The 17,430-nt window shown below is 55.5% G+C and overlaps 1 protein-coding gene across 1 annotated transcript; it reads left to right on the forward strand.

The window, feature by feature from the left end:
• Nucleotides 1-8,915: 8,915 nt before the first annotated feature.
• Nucleotides 8,916-13,552, forward strand: BARHL2 (BarH like homeobox 2). Its single transcript, XM_047783093.1, has 3 exons — nucleotides 8,916-9,528; nucleotides 11,263-11,488; nucleotides 13,235-13,552. The coding sequence occupies exons 1-3, from the start codon at nucleotides 8,916-8,918 to the stop codon at nucleotides 13,545-13,547; spliced, it is 1,152 nt and encodes a 383-aa protein (XP_047639049.1). The 3' UTR covers nucleotides 13,548-13,552.
• Nucleotides 13,553-17,430: the final 3,878 nt, after the last annotated feature.

Genomic DNA, 17,430 nt, shown 5'->3' on the forward strand with positions numbered 1-17,430 from the left:
CGGCCCAGTGCTGGAATGCCGGGCACAGCCCCGGACGCGGACCCGCGTCCCGCCTGACTGACAGTTTTGGTAATTAAGTGATTGTATAGGCCTCTCCGACTGTTCTAACAACCTTGTCAGGGCCTGTCTGTGGACAGAACAAGCTGAAATCAATGTGCTTCCTGCTCTCTGAGCAGTTCTGATCGTGTACTCAGACTGATCGGGGGAGGGGGAATCTGACAAAGGGAAAACAGCAGCTCTAAACGATCGGATTATGGGGGGGGGGGTGGAAAGTTTACTCTTTGTAAGGTGGGGGAAGGACCGGAGGCGTGGATCGGGTCACCAGAGCTTCGCTGCTGAGTCGGGCGGCTGGCGGGAGGTGGAGTGAGGGGCCAGGTGCCCGTCACGCCTGGGCGCAGGGGCCCGGCAGGTGGTACCTCGCCCTCTCCCCAGGAGGGGGAGGGGTGCGGGGCTTCACCCGCTGCGCCGACGGGGCCCGGCCAGGCCACAGGCTACAGCGTCCCAGCCCGCCGAAGCCACGATTCGGCGGTACAATGCATTTTCGCCCGGATTAGAGGCAGAGGCTGGTGGCTCAGTGTAAATGTCACGCCGCAGTTTTTAATAAGGGAATGTTCAGATTGTTAGATTGCGCAGTACCGTATGAGTTCTGTGCCGCTCCCCCCTTTCCCAATCCCGCTGCAGCCTCCCCCACCCCCCACCGCCGTCACACCTCGGCGCGCGTTACAAATATATTACAGAGTCAGAGGGATGTCGCCGCGGCGCCCGCGGGAGGGGCACACTCTCGGAGCTTAACAGCCACCTCGCCGAGGGCTGCAGGACGCCGGGGCCGACCGCTGCACCGGGAACAAGGAGAAAACCCAGACCAGACGCTTCTTTGACACTCCTACCCTCGCATCTCGGGAGGAAATTCCCAGTGGGAAGGGGCTCCTCAAAGCGCCAGGCTAGGAGGCGGGACCTCCAGTTCTCGGCCGAGGGGTTCCGGTTAAGAGTATTTTAATTCTTTCACGGCGACCCTCCCAAACCTTGAAAACCTAACCAACTGCAGGCACACACACAAAAGGGGGAAGGGTAGCAAAATCAATCCGCGGAGTTCAAAGAGCCAGGGCGCGGAGGAGGCGGCAGGGTGCTGGGCGCAGGGCCGAGGGCGCAGCGGCGGCTCCCATCGACCGCGCAGCCGGAAAATACCTGGCTCTGTGTGTGTGTGTGTGTGTGTGTGTGTGTGTGTGTGTTGTGTTGGGGGGGCGTCACACCCTAATCCATCCCGCTGCTTGCCTGTCTCCTCTCCCCTGCCCGCACGTTTATCCTTGGAGAGAAAAATGTGAGTGTGGGCACATTACGCTCCATTAGGGAGACGCTACGGTTTTAATGTGGCCTAATTAGTGCCGCTAACCGAGCAAATATTATTATATTGAATAATGATAATATGATGAAAATATTAATGCTTTTGAACTTTACACGTGGGAGCCATTCCTTCGGCTCTCCCGGGACAGCCCAAGCAGGCTCCGAGCCGCCAGCAGACTCGGTCCTACGCATCTCCGCGGAGGCGAGCCTACAGGCCAGCGCAGGCCCTGTGTGTGCCTTTGCAGACACACAGACCACACCTTGGGCCACGCCAAGGACATCCACCATGCAAAGGACCTCCTTTTCTCTGCAGCAGGCCGAGGGAAGCAAACGGCACAGGAGACTGCTGGGGTCCCTCTTCCCTACGCTTCTGCTCTGCACCCCAGGAATGTTTCGGTGTTTATGCGGGTATGTTCTTCCTTAACAAGGGCGGCCAGACAGGTGGAGTCGCCGGCGAAGGACCCACTTAATTAGCATTTAAATTCGCAGCCCCCTCTAAGTGCCAAATACTTCTCCCTTGGGAATTTGGTGAAAACCAGGCATTTAACAATGAAGAAATGTGGAAGGCTCCTCACAATAGAGATTAGGCATCTTAATTCCCGTGGCGAGCTTGGAGGGCCAGGGGTATGGGGAAGTGTGCACCGGGGCGGGTGGAAGGCACGCAGTGACTGGCAGCGGTGTGCCCGCATCCCAGGTAATTTGCATACGCCCTCCCTCTTTGCTCCTCGCATCCCACCCCATTCTTCTTCTGGCCTGAAGACAGGCCAGCTCTTTCCCGCTTGCTGAGCTGGACCAGGGCGAGGGCCTAAGAAGAGTTTTCGAAGTGAGATGATCCATCAGTCCCGGAAAGTGGGGTTGCGTGGTCCCGGCCGAAGAGCGCCCTCTCCCGGGCTGAGTTGCTTCCTCCCGCCTGCGTGCGCCCCACAGTTCTACGCCCGCACGTTTTGGGGTGCTTCTTCCCGAAGGCTACGTCCGCGCTAAGTGCTCCCCAGCCTGGGGTTCCTCCGGGCAACCCCTTCTCCCCTGCGGGCGCTTCTAGACTAGCGATCGCCTCCTAGACACGCCGTCCAATTCAGCAGATCCCGGGCCAGGGGCGAGCGGCTCGGTTCGGCCGCGGTGGACCCGGGAGCTGGAGGATTTTGCAGCCCCCAGGAGGCCGCCCGGGCGGGTGGAGAGCGCCCCCAGCCCCTCCTCTCCCGCGCGCTGTCTGGGAATCCAGCCCCGCCCGCACCGGAGGCAGAAGCCGGGGCGGGGAGCTTTCAATTTGTTCCAGTGATGGCTCTAACTTAATAAGGCGATTGATTAGCGCTCAAAGTGCCGTTTTAATTAGCCGCTTGTTAATTAACATCGCAAATGAATTTCCCCTTCCCTGACTGGCATCCTCGCCCAGCGCTCTGAGGCTTTCGTTTCTACCCTGTCTGGGCCCTTCCATTCCCTCTGAACCTCGGGAGTTGGTAGAAGAACCAACTTCCTTCATGAACCTGAGAGGCTTAAGAGTCCTTTTTATGGCGGGCCGTGGCCTGGTCACACCGAGGCCCTTTCATTTCTCTAGGAGCCAGTCTTCGGTGGACCACGATTCAGTCTAGGAGGAGTGAAATAAAATCTCTCCCCATCTTCGCCCTCGGCCCTTCCAACTGTCCCCACGTTGTCATCTTCCTGTCTCCATCTCCGCCTTGGGGGCACACTTCTTTTTCCCTCCACAGCTGGGAACTCTAGAAAGTGGCCAGGACACCGGAGTAGGGAGAAGAGGACTGGGCCATCTTGTGGGATCAAATCTAAACCGTGTAACGTGCTCTAACAGTCTGCTGCTGGCCTCCAGACAGGTGCAGTTCAGTTTCTCTTCTCTCCAAGATGCTCCAGGAGTGGTTTGTACCTTCTGGAAGAAGCACCCAGGAATGACCCCTAGAGCCACTGTATGCCCACACATTGCAGCCCAGCACCCCACTCAGGAGACTAAAGGTTGAAAAATTTGGGAGACACTTTTGTACCATTATTACCCTTAGCTAACACATAAGCCCCTCCTTATACCCCATCCCTCTACTCAGGGCGGATCCCTTTTCTTTCATGACTGAACACACCCCGATTCCTTTAGGAAGACTTTCTGTTCCCCCAACCCCTTCCAGGGGTGGGACTTCCCACTCTTTCCTTTGCATTTTTCCACTGCAGTGGGGTCATGATGCCATCATGGCATTGTGACAATTTCTAGCATGTTCGAGCTCCCATTACCTCTCACCTTCTCAAGCACCTGGCACAAAATGCACATTCAGCCATGTTTATGGACTAAATGAATGAACAAAATGAGAGAAGGAAGAAGAGAAAAAAACAAAAAACAGGGCTACCGTATGTTACCTACAGCGAGAAACAACTGCCACCTTTGTTGGTCATTTGTTAAACTCTTGCTTCACATTTTGTTATAGAAAAAAAAAGCTTGTACATAGAAGGTCTTATTTGGTGGTCACAAATGTTCTATTCTAGGCAAGGATGATTCTCCCATTTAATAGGGAAGGAAGTTGGTGACCAGAAAGGTTAAGTGCTTTGCTCAAGAACATTGGAAAGTGGCAAAAGGAGACTAAAGCTCCCTCTTTCCTTTCCTCGTCTATTCGTCCTCCCGCTGATTGCTGGGCACAACACAGATCTAACCCCCAAGGGAGAGCCAGTTTCACTAGGTCTCTTCTAACCTGCTCTCTTTGTGGACGAAGCCTATAGCTCTCACAAATTTTATCATGAGTCCAGAACGATCTCTCAAAACTTTTACTCCCCTAGGACAATTAGCAATTACATAGCCTAACACTTTGACCTGCTGTTCTGTTAAAACAGTTTTGTTACCTTATTCTTTTCTCCCTCTGCTCCCAATCTCCACCCTCCTGGTTTCAGTCTATTTAAAGGAGTCAATTTCAGTGTTCTCATATCTTTCTCTTTAGTATATTATTTTTCTAAGCAAATATACTTCAAGTCCTTAATCAGGTGGAAAAACAGGCTGCAAAATAGGCTGCAAAAATGAAGGAAGAAAGCATACTTCCGACGTTTTTGTAGCTTTGGAAAAGGCGAGAGGTCACACTATGGTAGAGAGCTTATTAGTAGTAGGTGGAGAGCTCATTTGTGTATCTTGCATCTTTTATAGAAAGAAACAATAGCAGAATCTCTCGGTTCGGGGCTCTTGGCGCCGCCCAGTGGAAGGAAGCGCCTTGGCACTCTATTCCAATCAGTTGGCATTGTCATCTAGTGGATGCTTAGAAAGGTTCAAATTAAATATGAAAGGAAGAAACAACAGTTCCAACTTCATTATGATTTATAGGCGTTCAGCTCTGTTCAGCTCTGTTGTAAAAAGACCTGATGCTCCAGGTTAGCACAATGCCAAATACCAAATCTTGATTGTAAAAGTGAATCACCAAGAATGTATTAAGGAAAAAACTTGTTAAAATACGCAAGGGTTTGATTCATTCTCTGTGGTGGGGAGGGAGCATCTTTAGTGGTGATCAGGACTGATGGTATTTTCAGAGCCAGGAAGGAAAAGTTCTCTGCAATTCACAGTTGGCACATAACTGTTTTCTGTGCGGGAATTCCAAAAAAACTTCCCAAGATTAAAGAATTATCTTCCTCCCTTTGCCTTTTTATTTTGTAAGGAAATGAAGACCTGAAGGTGCAAGATCATTTTCAAACCCATCTACGCTTAGGGACTGCATTTATTTGCATCTTAAATCCAATGGGAAAATCTGAGATGCATCCAGGTAATGCATTTCCTTTCCTACACGTGGGAACTGAAAATGTGACTTATCTGCACCCGGTTCTACTTCTGAAATTTGATTTTTTAAATGAAAGTTAATTATGCTTGCTCTGCTAGAAAGTGCATGACTTCTGGGATATAAACACCATCTATACTCTTGGAGGGGAAATGGCAAAAGAAGAATATGCGTCTCGAGAGAAAAAGAACTGAGGAAAGTTAAAAAAACAAAACAAAACAGCTCTCAAGGATTTGTTTTTCATTAAGTTTGCCACCTAGTCTTTGAATCCCTCTTTTGGACTCTTTAGGCCACTACTAGCATTTCCCCTCTGGGAGAGCCCCCCAAATAGATCCTGTTTTCCCCTCACAATTGTGGCTCCCCAAAGCTGATCTCTTAACATCCCACCCAAAGAAATCTATGACCTTCACCTTGTCTTAAGAAGCACTCATCTGAGACACGGACAAGGTGGGGCCAGCTGGGCTTCCGTTTGCTTTGCTTTATAGTTTTCATAAAATGAACACTCTCTTCCCCCTCAACACTTCCAACCCCCCTCTCTTTTTAGATTTTATTTTTTCATAGGGTCATATTGCTGTCTCCCCTGCTAATACTGTGAATTATTCCAAGCCCCAAATCCTGTCGAACCGCCCAGCACAAGCTGTGCGATCAGCCTTTTGAGCTCTTGAGTCATTTTAGGCGTCGGAACAAAACAAAAACAGGCTTAAATGAATTATTTATCAAGGTCGAGAATAATTGATTGGTACAGCGCCGTCAGTTCTGGATCTTAAATTTGTTTTCTCCCCCTCCGCACTTCCTATCCCGCACAGGCGGCGAGGGAGGTGCGGGTTGGAGCCCCAGGTGTGGGAGGAAACGCACCTCCTGCGGGAAGTCGGTGGGTGGTGTCGGAGTGAGAAGAACCCAAACTGATATTTGAAGGGAGAAGAGTGCGGAGCGTCCGCCGGCAGTCTCACGCACTCCCGGCGCCCTTCCTTACAGAAGCCAACTCTGCCAGGGGCGCCGGTGTCCGGCCGCGGGGGCAAGACACTGTCGCCTTCGATCAGAGAGATGCCCCTTGCAGTCCCCGGCCCGCGGTTCCCAAATCCCTAGGCGCGAGGCCCAGGCCCGGCCGGCAGGTTCCCAGGAGGGTCTTGTCCGGCCAGGGCGCAGGTCTCGCTCAGGTGTCTTTCAGGCCGTCCTCGGCTTCCGGGCCCTGGGTGCCTCGGCCCCAGCCGGCGGGCCCACCCCGCGCTCCGAGGTGCCCGCAGCTCGCCGCGCGTCCCCGCCTCGGCTCACCAACCCCTGCTCCTCCGCTAAACTCCCCTCGCCTTCCGAGAAAAGCGAGAGCTCCCCGGATTGCTCGCCTCGGCCTTTCCTCCCCCTCTGTTCTCCTCAGAGACAGACCCGTGAGAAAACAGCACGAAGATGATAAGAAACAGCTCAACACACCCTCCAAGGAGCGCAGGCTTTTTGTAGGTCAAACACATCCAATTCCCCCGGAAAACGCTGGAAGGATGAGCCTCCCACGTACCCCCTTCTGGACCAAGGGCGCACACAGATGCAGTTCCAACAGTAAGGCGACACGCAGCCCGGGAGGTCATCTGCCTCCCGAACCCCCCACCCCAAGTCCTCAATAGAAAAAAGCCCTTCCCAGGAAAGAGACCTTCAGAACCGCAACTAAACCCCAGATTTCGGTCCAGCCCTAGGAGAGTTTAAAGGCCATTTTCTACCATCATTCTGCACCTAGTCACGGAAGCGATGCCAGCCACTCAGATTCATAGGGTTCTTAAAATGGTAATTTGGAGTAAAATGTAACTCAGAGAACTTTGAATCATTCATTAGCACCTTATAATTACTCTGCTAATTAGGTTGACACGGCACTTAATCAGGAGTAATACGCCGTCTTGTCACTGGCACTTCCCATTACTCTGACATTCAACAAGAGACAGGTTGGAGACGTCCTAGAGAAAATAATGCAAGTTGATATCCTCCGACGAAGCGTCACAGTCAAGCCACGCTCTGGTCCCAAGTGGATCCACAGTGACTGTTTCCTTTCCAAAAGAGCAGCCGGAAAGGGCGAGGGAGGGAGGAAAGGAGAAGGAGGTGGGGAGGCAGGGAGGGAGGGAGGGAGAGGAGAGAGAGAGAGAGAGAGAGAGAGAGAGAGAGAGAGAGAGAGAGAAGCTGGCTGGTGGCATGGCGAGGAGGGAGTACGAGCTGCGGACCCACCACTCGGGTTCCAGAGCGCCAAGCCAGCCCGACACCGCAGCGAACCGAGGCTGCCCCCGCCGCTAGAAAACACCTCCAAGCCTTATTTCCCCCGCTAGGGAGAAAGTGTCTGGCCAGGCATTTCTTCCAGCGCGGGCCCAGACTGGAGACCAGGCTGGGGCCCCGGTTTTGAGCAGCAGGCCCTTCTCCCCCACTCCTCTTGAGATTTCGGGTTGGACCGGGATCCAGCTCCGTCCCCGCCCCGCCCCCCCCGCTCCCCCCGGGGCTGGCTGCTCGGCTGGGCCAAAGGGGCGAGAAATCAGAGCTCAGAGTGCGCCCGCCCACCCAGAGCTCAGGCTGCCGGAGTTACACACTTTCCCTTGGGTGTCTTCGGGGATTCCCTTCCTCTGCTCTGTGTCCTGGGACTAGTCTCGCTGGCGTTTGGGGAGGTGCGTGGGCGGCAGCGCTGGCGTCTAAAGGTAAGCCGAGCAAATTCCTTTTCCCTTCCTGTGTCCTCCTTCCCTCCCGCTTAGACTTCTTCTCGGGCAAATCATGACTACTTTCTCCTTTGCTTTCTGGTTTTGTTTAAGCCTTTGGTTCCCGCCTCTGCTCTCTTTCCCGCTCCCTTTGCCCTCACGCGCGACCGCGGACACGGGGACCACGGCAGGACGAGGTGCTTGGCTTGGGGCCGCAGGCAGACGGGTGTGCGGGATTCTCAAAAGAGCAGCGGGGCCGGACGGCGGACGCTGACGGGCTCGCGAGCCGAGCGCCCATTGGCTCCTGGCACGTCGGCGTCGCTCGCCGGCGCGGGCGCGGCCAATGGGGGCGCGGGGCCCGGCGCGCGGTCTCGGCAGCGGGGCCGCGGGCCCGGCGCGGCGCGGGGAGCGGCGGCAGTGGCCGTGACGTCACGGGAGGGGGTCGGCGCCGCCCGCTCGCCGCCGGATTACAAGCCAACGCGCCCGGCAGCGGCCGGAGTCGCTCGGCGCCGCGTCTCCGCCGCCTCTTTGGCCTGCGCCTGCTCCTTCTTGCCTCCTTCTCGTCCTCGTGTGGTCGTGACCGCTGCGGCGGTGTCGGCTCCACAACTTTACAAGAAAGTTAAGAAACTCGGCTCCGGGGCGGCCGAGTCGCGCGCGGCAGCCACCTCGGGGAGCCGCCGGGCAGCTCCGAGGGCGCGCGGCCGCCCGGGCTTCGCCGTCGCTGCACCTGCCACGTCCGCCGCCGCCGCTGCCGCCTGGTGCCAGGCTGTGGGCAGACCCAGGCGGCGGCAGCGGCGGCGGCGTCGGGGTCACCTCCCGCCGCCTGCGCCTTCGTCTGGGTCGCCTGCGCCGCCACCGCCGCCCCACGTGCGCGGTGGTTCCTGGGGCGCACGCTCCGTGCTTCCTCAATTTTTGTAACTTTCCCCCTCTGCCTTCCTTTCTCCCAACCGCTATCTTTTTTTTTTTTTTTTTTTGCTTTGGGGGGGAAAAAAGTGTCGAAAGTGTCCACGGATTGCGGCTTCGCATTTATCCTTCCTTCTCTCCCCGCCTTTTTTTTTTTTTTTTTTTTTAAGCGGAGACAACATTGTTTAGTGTTATTTTGTTTTACGATCGATCGCTTCCTTGGCGTGGTCTGGGCGGCTGCGGAGCGGCGGACTGGCGTGGACCTCATGTAGAAATGACAACAATGGAAGGGGCCAGCGGGTCGAGTTTTGGAATAGACACGATTTTGTCCAGTGCCAGTTCGGGCAGCCCCGGCATGATGAATGGAGAATTCCGCCCGCTCGGCGAGGCCCGGACCGCGGATTTTAGGAGTCAGGCCACTCCGTCCCCCTGTTCGGAGATTGATACCGTAGGAACGGCGCCTTCTTCTCCGATCTCCGTCACCATGGAGCCCCCGGAGCCGCATCTGGTGGCAGATGGGCCCCAGCATCACCACCACCTCCACCACAGCCAGCAGCCGCCGCCGCCGGCCGCGGCCGCCACGCAAAGTTTGCAGCCTTCGCCCCAACAGCAGCCGCCGCCGCCGCCGCCCCCGGCCCAGCAGCTGGGCTCGGCCGCCTCGGCCCCCAGGACTTCCACCTCTTCTTTTTTAATCAAGGACATTCTGGGCGACAGCAAACCTCTGGCAGCGTGTGCACCCTACAGCACCAGCGTCTCCTCCCCCCACCACACCCCGAAGCAGGAGAGCAACGCAGCCCACGAGAGCTTCCGGCCAAAGCTCGAGCAGGAGGACAGCAAAACCAAACTGGACAAGCGGGAAGAGTCCCAGAGCGACATCAAATGCCACGGTGAGTCGCGCCGCCTCCCTCGGCCGTCTGGCTGCTCCTCCTCCTGCCTCCCGCTCTCCCCTTCAGCCTCCCGCGACCCTCTGCTGGGATTCCAAGGCCCTTCGCAGCTTCTGGGGCCGTCGTGCCACCGTGGAAATCTGCAAGCGGGAGGGAGGCCCGGGCGTGCGAGGGGGGGATTCGTCCCAAGTTCTCTTATTGTTAACGCTTCTACCTTCAGCCGTCACCGCCATCCCAGTCCTTTCTTTGTTTTACTTCGTTTTAATTTGTTGGGAAGCGGGCAGCGGCGGAGGCGATCTGACCCGAAGATGCTTTCGTATTTCAGGGGGCTCAGGGGTGTGACCGCAGAGCAGCGGTTCGTTTTTAATGCAGCCGGTTTCATTCCTCCCACACGCTTGTTTTCGACACGCCGGGTGCAGGGATTTTCAGATAGAGCGAATGAAAACACTCCGAGTTGGTTAGCAAAGCAACTTTGAAAAACATTAGGTGGTGACTAAACAGGGAGGTCCATGCCCAGTAACAGTTTTATAATGAGTGTTTCAGGTTTTAACAATGCCCTTCCTATGCCCTGGCCCTAGCTGAATATCCGTATTTCGGTAAGATTTTTGGCTTCCTACAAGTAATTCGGAGGTAGCATTTATGAAAGTGAGATTTTTTGGAACTGAATTGATGTATATTTGTAAAATCAGAAGATGGCCAAGAAATTATCCTCCGACTCCCCTTTTCCATCTTCTCCTCAGAAAATTTCATACGTGCGTGCTCTGGTCTTTGCATGGCCCAAGAGTTAACATAGGAGGAGAGTTCTTTTTTTTTTTTTCTTTTCCTAAGTTGATTATCATTATTATTCATCTCTGCCATCTCTAGGAAAGATGTGTGCTGCCTGTTTGGAAGGTAGGTTATTGCCTCTTCATTTTACTATTGTAGCATTAGCATAATAGTGCCCCAAACAGATGTACAGTCTGGTCTGGCGATTTTTTTGTGCACCAACCTCCCCAGTGGGTCAATTAGAGAGATTATTGTTCTTCCTGCAGGGAAGATCAAGGAGCCCAGCAAAAACGGGTACAAACAGAGAGGGATTGACATATCGATTTCCCAGCATTTCAGCAAAAAACCAAAGTTGACAAATAGAATCCGGAAATCTCTGGGCTGTCACCTGGATGGGCTCAGTGGTTTCCACCTCCGCACGGTGTCTGGGAGACAGTCTTTCTGAAGCTCCGAGAGACCTGATGCAAAAGCAGCTGCAGAGAGTTTGACCCAACATTTCCCAAGTGCGCCTGAAAAAGGAAAACAAATGCCTGTGACTTTTAGTAAACAGAGCTTAAAATGAAAAAGGTGCCCCCTCCTCAAAACAAAAACAACACAAAGTCGCAAGACCTTTTGAAAACTAACAGATCAGAAAATACAAAGAGAGAGAAAACAATAACGGAAAAGGAACCTGGTTTACCCCCCATCTCAGAAACAATAAGAAAAGGAACCTTTATCATAAAGTTGTTTTTTTTTTTCTTTTCCTTTTTCGTTTCTGAAGACGGGAAGAGCCACCACTCTTTTGGAACCTTTTCGGTGCTCTGCCCAAGAGGCTCCACACTCCCTAGGCAGTCCTCTTCCTCCACGCTGGCTAAGGTCCAAGAATAGTCACCCCCGAGACCAGAGGCTGGCTTGGGAAGGCCTGTGCCAGGAGGACACTCCATCCTGCCCCATTCCAGGCTACCTTACGGCTGTGTCTGGGTTTCTGTGTAGGAACAAAGGAGGAAGGAGACCGGGAGATTACGAGCAGCCGAGAGAGTCCCCCTGTGAGAGCCAAAAAGCCCCGCAAAGCCAGGACAGCTTTCTCTGACCACCAACTCAATCAACTGGAGCGTAGCTTTGAGCGACAGAAGTACCTGAGTGTGCAGGACCGCATGGACCTGGCGGCTGCACTCAACCTCACTGATACCCAGGTCAAGACCTGGTACCAGAACCGCAGGTAAGGGAGGCTGTGTGGAGGGAGCAAAGGCGTCTGGCCATCCAGGTCGAGACGCCTGGCCCCAGAGACACGAGGGACTCAGAGGACCCACACTGGGCACTTGGGGGCTCTCGGGCTGGGGCGGGGATCAGCCACAGGTCCGAGGTGAAAGGGGTCCATAGGCAGCTGAGGTCTGGAGAGGTGTGCGCGTCCAAGCGCTTCCAAGCGTTTTAGCAGGTGCAACTTGCTCTCTCAAACCTGAGTGGCTGGCATTCCCCCCCATTTCTGCCACCAAATCAATCAAGCCACACCTTCTCAAATTAAGACCTCTGAGTAGCAGACACTCAGGCCTCTTGGGCCTGCCCCGGGATGGTTCTCAATCTCCATAGCTGGTGGCCAGTCTGGTATTTCCATCCTGGAAGAGCTGACCAACTGGCCACAGTTTGAAAGTCCTTGCGGGGCCTGTGAGGCAGCCGGGAGAGGTAGGGTGGGCAGCTGGTCAGGCTTCGACTGAGTCTGTCCCCTGTGCTGGCCACCTCAGGGCCTTCCAGGACCCACAGCTTCCCTGGGAAGGAAATTAGGAAAGGGGCTGGCGGTGCTCTCAGGCCCCTGAGCTGCAGGGCCAAGCCCAGCCCGGCGGGCCGAGGCCGAGGTTCTGCAGGGTTTCCAAGCCTGGCGATAGGCTCCCCTGTCTGGCTTTCCTCTCCCCTCCTCTTCTCCCGTCTGTGTTCTAATCGTCCAGAAGTGTGGTTGGAAATGCCCGTCCAGTTGTCATCTTTACCATAATTTTCTGTCTCATTACATACGGTTTCAGCCACCCTAATTCTGTCGGAAAACATTAGTGTCATTTGTAGCCAATTTAAAATGGGCGACATGTTTATTAATTTGGCCGGAGCTGCCGGGTATGGATGGCCCACCAGCCCGAGTTCCGTCAGGAGGCCTTGGAGCAGAGGCCGGCTGCCTGGGCTTCCTAGCGGGGGTGCGCCGGGGGAGGGAGGGGGCCGAGGAAGGCTGATCACAGGTTTTAATTGTTCCTCCCTCCCGGAGGCGAAGAGAGCTTGAAATGCATTGTCCCCTCCCAGAACGGCCCCCGCGGTCCTGTCCCCTTGGGAGAGCCCTCCCTCCGATGAATTCCGTTTTGAAACCGTGTCGCCTTCCTGGCTCTAAGGCCCCCACCTGCTGGAAGGTCCTGTCAGGCCGAGGAGAGAGAGGTGTCCCCACAGCCCTGGGGACCCAGCGGGGCTGGGGTCCGAGGCCCGGCAGGCTGCGCGCTTCTTTGTTTACGGTTTCTTCTCGCTCGCCCGGAGCAGGGGGGGGAGGGGCGGGGAGCAGCCGCTCGGGGACCGGGGCGGGGGGAGAGACGGGTCCCTCGGGGAGGGGATGCGAGCCGCGGGGAAGCCCGCCCCAGGCAAGCGCGGTCTCAGGTGGCCTCGGGGAAAGTTTCAGGAAGTAGCCCGACTGCCGGGGGAGGGGGGGGGGGGCAACGGCAGAGCCGAGGGGCAGGAGCAGGCCGCAGAGCTGGAGGAATCTGATTTCTGCATGTCTGAGCCCTCGATGGGGAAAGGGGATTTGGGTGGTTCCGCAAGCAGCCCAGATGCGCGGGGTTGGGGGCCGGGAGGTGTGCTTCCTTCCCGGGTCTCCGCGGGTCTTCCGGGCCCGGGGACGAGAAGGCAGGCGGGCGGGCGGGCGGGGGCGGCTGGGTTGGGGGGACAGGGGCCCGGGTGGCGGGACGGGGCCCACAGCGGCGGTGCCCACCTCTCTTTCCAGGACCAAGTGGAAGCGGCAGACGGCGGTGGGCCTGGAGCTGCTGGCCGAGGCGGGCAATTACTCGGCGCTGCAGAGGATGTTTCCCTCGCCGTATTTCTACCACCCGAGCCTGCTGGGCAGCATGGACAGCACGACGGCCGCGGCGGCCGCCGCCGCGATGTACAGCACCATGTACCGGACTCCGCCCGCGCCCCACCCCCAGCTGCAGCGGCCCCTGGTGCCCCGGGTGCTCATCCACGGCCTGGGGCCCGGGGGACAGCCGGCCCTCAACCCCCTGTCCAACCCCATCCCGGGCACCCCGCACCCCCGGTGAAGAGCCAGCCAGCCGCAGCCCCTCCCCGCCTCCTCCCGGCCCGGCCCGGCCCGGCCCCGCCGGCCTCCCCGGCCGCCTTGCAGGAAGCCAAGAAGTGAGAGAAGATGCTCAGCCGTGGGGGGCGTGAGGGGCGGGGGAGAGGAGCCAGCGGTCCCCCCCCCACCCCCCAGAGACAGGGCCGGAGAGCGAGCTCCCCCACTGCAGTGTGACTGGCGAAAAACGCTGACCCCAGCCAGAGTGCGACCAGTAAGTGAAAAAACATCCACACACACAAATCCTCCGGTTCTTTTTAAAAGTGACTTTAGGGACAAGCAGGCGGGAGGGAGGGGGGAGGGATGAGGAGGGAAGAAAGGAGGGCGGGAGAGGAAAGGCACGGGCAGAGGGCCGGGGGGACAGTCCATCTGCCCCGGAAAAGAGGCGGGGACCTGAGAACTTTGCACTGATCTCTCATGACCTTTTTTCTTTTGGAAAAGTGGCATGCTCCGTACTATGAAAAAAAGTGTACAGTTGAAAGACTGAGTGATAAGTGATATATCATATTTATTATATGTTGTCCAAAAAAGAGTCGCTTATATACATTAGTAAAACATGATTTTTTCTTTCCATGTCTTTTGGATTCAGTAAAATAAATGCTTAGACAAAAATATAGATTTTTTGTGATTGAAAATTACAGAAATAAAGTTTATCTTTTTTTAACAAGTGATGTAATCTAAGGGAGCTGATTTTACTGAAGCAGAACTGCTGTGATGACATGTGTCACTCGGTTCGGGAAAGCAAAATCCCTCCCGGAATATGAGAAATTTATAAAAATCTGTAAAGACCTTGGGTTGACTTGTATAAAAACAGCTCCGTTTTTCCTGCTGGCCTCTTCTGAACCGTGATTTGCCATGTGTGCGTTTCTTTTCCAAGTGGGCGAATTCAGAGCCGTCCTCGGGCCGCGGGAGACGAGTCCGGGCTCCCAGGCGGCGGGTGCCGGCCAAGCAGGCGGCCAACTTTCCCCGCTGCCCGGGCCGGCCTGGCAGCCCCCGCCGAGCCGGCTCTGTCCGCCCCTCCTCTTCCTGCGAGGGCTCCTCCCGGGCGGCGAGGGTCCGAGACGCCGGCAGAGGCCGGGCGGAAGGCGGGCGCACCTTCTGCGGGCCTCGCAGCTGTTCTGCAGCCCGCGGCCGGGCACCCGCGCTGCGGGACAGCCTGCAAGCGGGAGGTTGCCGGGCGGCGCAATTAGGGCGCCCGGGGGACTCGGAGAGGCCTGGCTAACAACCCGGTCAGGCTTTGATCCCTGCCTTCTCACTCCCCCGCGGGCCTCGTCCAGCCTCCAGCCCTGCGCCGGGCCTCCTGTCCTAGTTGAGCAGGCTGTGCTGGGATGCTGGGGAGCACTGCAGCTCTGGCCCGTGATAGGTGTGCCAAGCTTTTCATCTGTGTCCCTGGATCTTTTGGGACCACGACATGAGAGGCCCTGCCCAGAGGGTAGAGGAGGCCGGCTGCCTGCTTTGGGAGAGTGTGTGAGTGTGTGAGAATGGGTGTATAAATGCTCGCGGCACATGGGCCAGAGCTCAGCCTCAGCTGCCCGCCCAACCCTTCCCCTCTGGCTCCCCAAGAGGCTGGGTCCTCAGGACTCCGCCAGCGAGCCGCTGGAGGGGTACAGTCCTGGGGCTTCTCCCACCTTCTCCAGCCCCAAGTAGCCCTCCCGAGCAGTCAGAGAGTTGGATCCCGGCTGGGTATCCTCAGGTCTCTAGTACGAAGTCAAAGGGGTACGACCTGAAGCCAGAACACATTCAGACCCCTTTTCCAACTTTCTCTGATGTTCGAACCTTAGCAGAGTTATACAAACATTTATTTACAGAAACTATGGAGTGCTGTGGGACTATGCTGGGGAGGAGCAGGAAGGAAGAAGGAAAGAGGTGAAATCCAGGAAGAAATTGCCTCGGGCGGCCTCGATCAGACCTTGGCTAATTAGGGAGTGGCTTGCAGATTTCTCCCCAGCTCATCAATTTGCTTTAAACTTGGTCTTGGTCTTGTTTGAGTCTAACAAAAGGATCGGGACTGGCCCTTCTCATTTTCTCCCCGCTGAGCTGGGACCAACTCAAAGAGCTGGGCTGGGCTGGAAACTGGGCACCGCTGTGTCCAGTGGGCTCGCCCACTGCCTGGGCTCTCAGCAGACTCCCCTTGCTCTAGTTTAGCTACTGTTGGGTTTTACAGTCATGTTTAAACTGTTCAGAAAAGGTCTGCCTGGGCCTGAAAAGGCACTTCCCAAGGCTTGGGGGTGTTCTAGCTTGGGGGTCCCTCAGGACTGGTCCTCTTGTAGGGGGGCCAACAGGGGGTGGGGGCAGAAGTGGGACCTGGGAAATCACCGGAGCTCACAAGTTCCAAGTTCCCTACAAAGAATGACCTCAGTCAGCTGGGAAAGGCCCATAAACAAACCTTCAAATACCGAGAAGGCCATAGCACCCATCTGCTACCAGCAGCCTGCCAGCCACTCCTTCACTTTCAAGGCCAAACTTGGACCCCATAGGTGGACAATGAAGGGGGAAGCACAGTCGGTCGTCTATTGAGACCAGGGTTTCTTAATTAACCTCCTATTCCACTGCTGCTAGCAAGGAGGCGGGCTCCACCAGCGTCTCCCCAAAGGTGCTGTGGCTTCAAAGTCGTATTTTTCTTTCACCTGAACCGTGCAGCTGAAAGTGTTGACTCCCTTTCTAAATTTGTTGTGGTTACTTCCTGTTACATAGAAATTGGCACATGGAGTGTGTGTGTGTGTGTGGGGGGGGGGGGTGACTGTTGTTCCAGTGCTGAGTGCTGGCTTCCTTCTTTTCATTCTTTTTTTTTCTGCAGAACCACTGCAAGGGGCACCTCAGATGTCCCCCCAAACTACTGCTTATAGTCAATACAAACATAGCCCTCTCCCTCAAAAGGGACCCTTCTGTCTTTCTGTGCCTGCCCAACAGTAGGGGTTTGCTAAGACCTGAAGAACACAGTACCAGGTTTCCCAAAAAGCAAGGACAGGATACACAAGTCTTTTTTCAAGGGAGATCTCGAGTTAGTTCTGGAGGCTCAGACGTCTACTGCCCTGGGAGCTGTGTTTCCTTTTTTCCCTCCACCTTCAGCGGGTGTCAGTCAGAAGGGGCCTCCCAGGCTCATTCCATTTGGATTTTGCTCCTTTGATTAAGTTGGAAGCAGAGCAACACAGGAAAACAAACGTTTCATAGAGATTTTAAACAGTCACAAAGGCCCCTTAAATTTGTTCGCCCCAAGATCAGCTCTGAGGCGCCAGGAAACCTAGCGTGAGTCTGTAGCGGACGTAAAGGAAGAACTTAACTAGCAGCCAGCCGTTCTAGCCCAAGCCAGCATTTTTCAATGAGTTGCAAAGTAATGATTGCTTCTTGTCTCCACGCCTCCAGCAAATATACCTACCACCTTGTATCAGTTTATTTTTGCTCCTCCCCTTAAAATGAAAGCCCACATGATGGCAAATTAGACAGCTGATTTCCTCTGTTGCAAATAGAACGGCTTACCCTCAAACCAAGACTTCCCCTCCCTCCCTGCCATCTGACTCCTGCATAGGCGAGCTTTCCCCAGGAGTCTGCGGCAGGCATCCCACCTCCCCTCTACACAGGCAGGCTAGTGAATGGTTTGTTTTGTTATGTTTTTAACTTTCTAAAAATATTTGGAAAAGTTCTCCCCAGGGCTAAGGAAACTTTAGTCCCCATGAAGCCACGTGGTTACAGAAATACACTGGAAGAGCCCTGCTTGGTTTTCTAAAAAGCCAGGCAGGCCTTGAAGTCACTATGCTTTGGAAAGAGACTGGCTTTTCGCCACCGGTGGGCATGGCCAGGGGCAGGGCTGAGCCTCTTCAGGCATGGAGGTTTTCTCCTTAGCTTGGGATTCT

The sequence above is a fragment of the Phacochoerus africanus genome, chromosome 6, assembly GCF_016906955.1.
Source record: "Phacochoerus africanus isolate WHEZ1 chromosome 6, ROS_Pafr_v1, whole genome shotgun sequence".
Classification (NCBI taxonomy): Eukaryota; Metazoa; Chordata; class Mammalia; order Artiodactyla; family Suidae; genus Phacochoerus; species Phacochoerus africanus.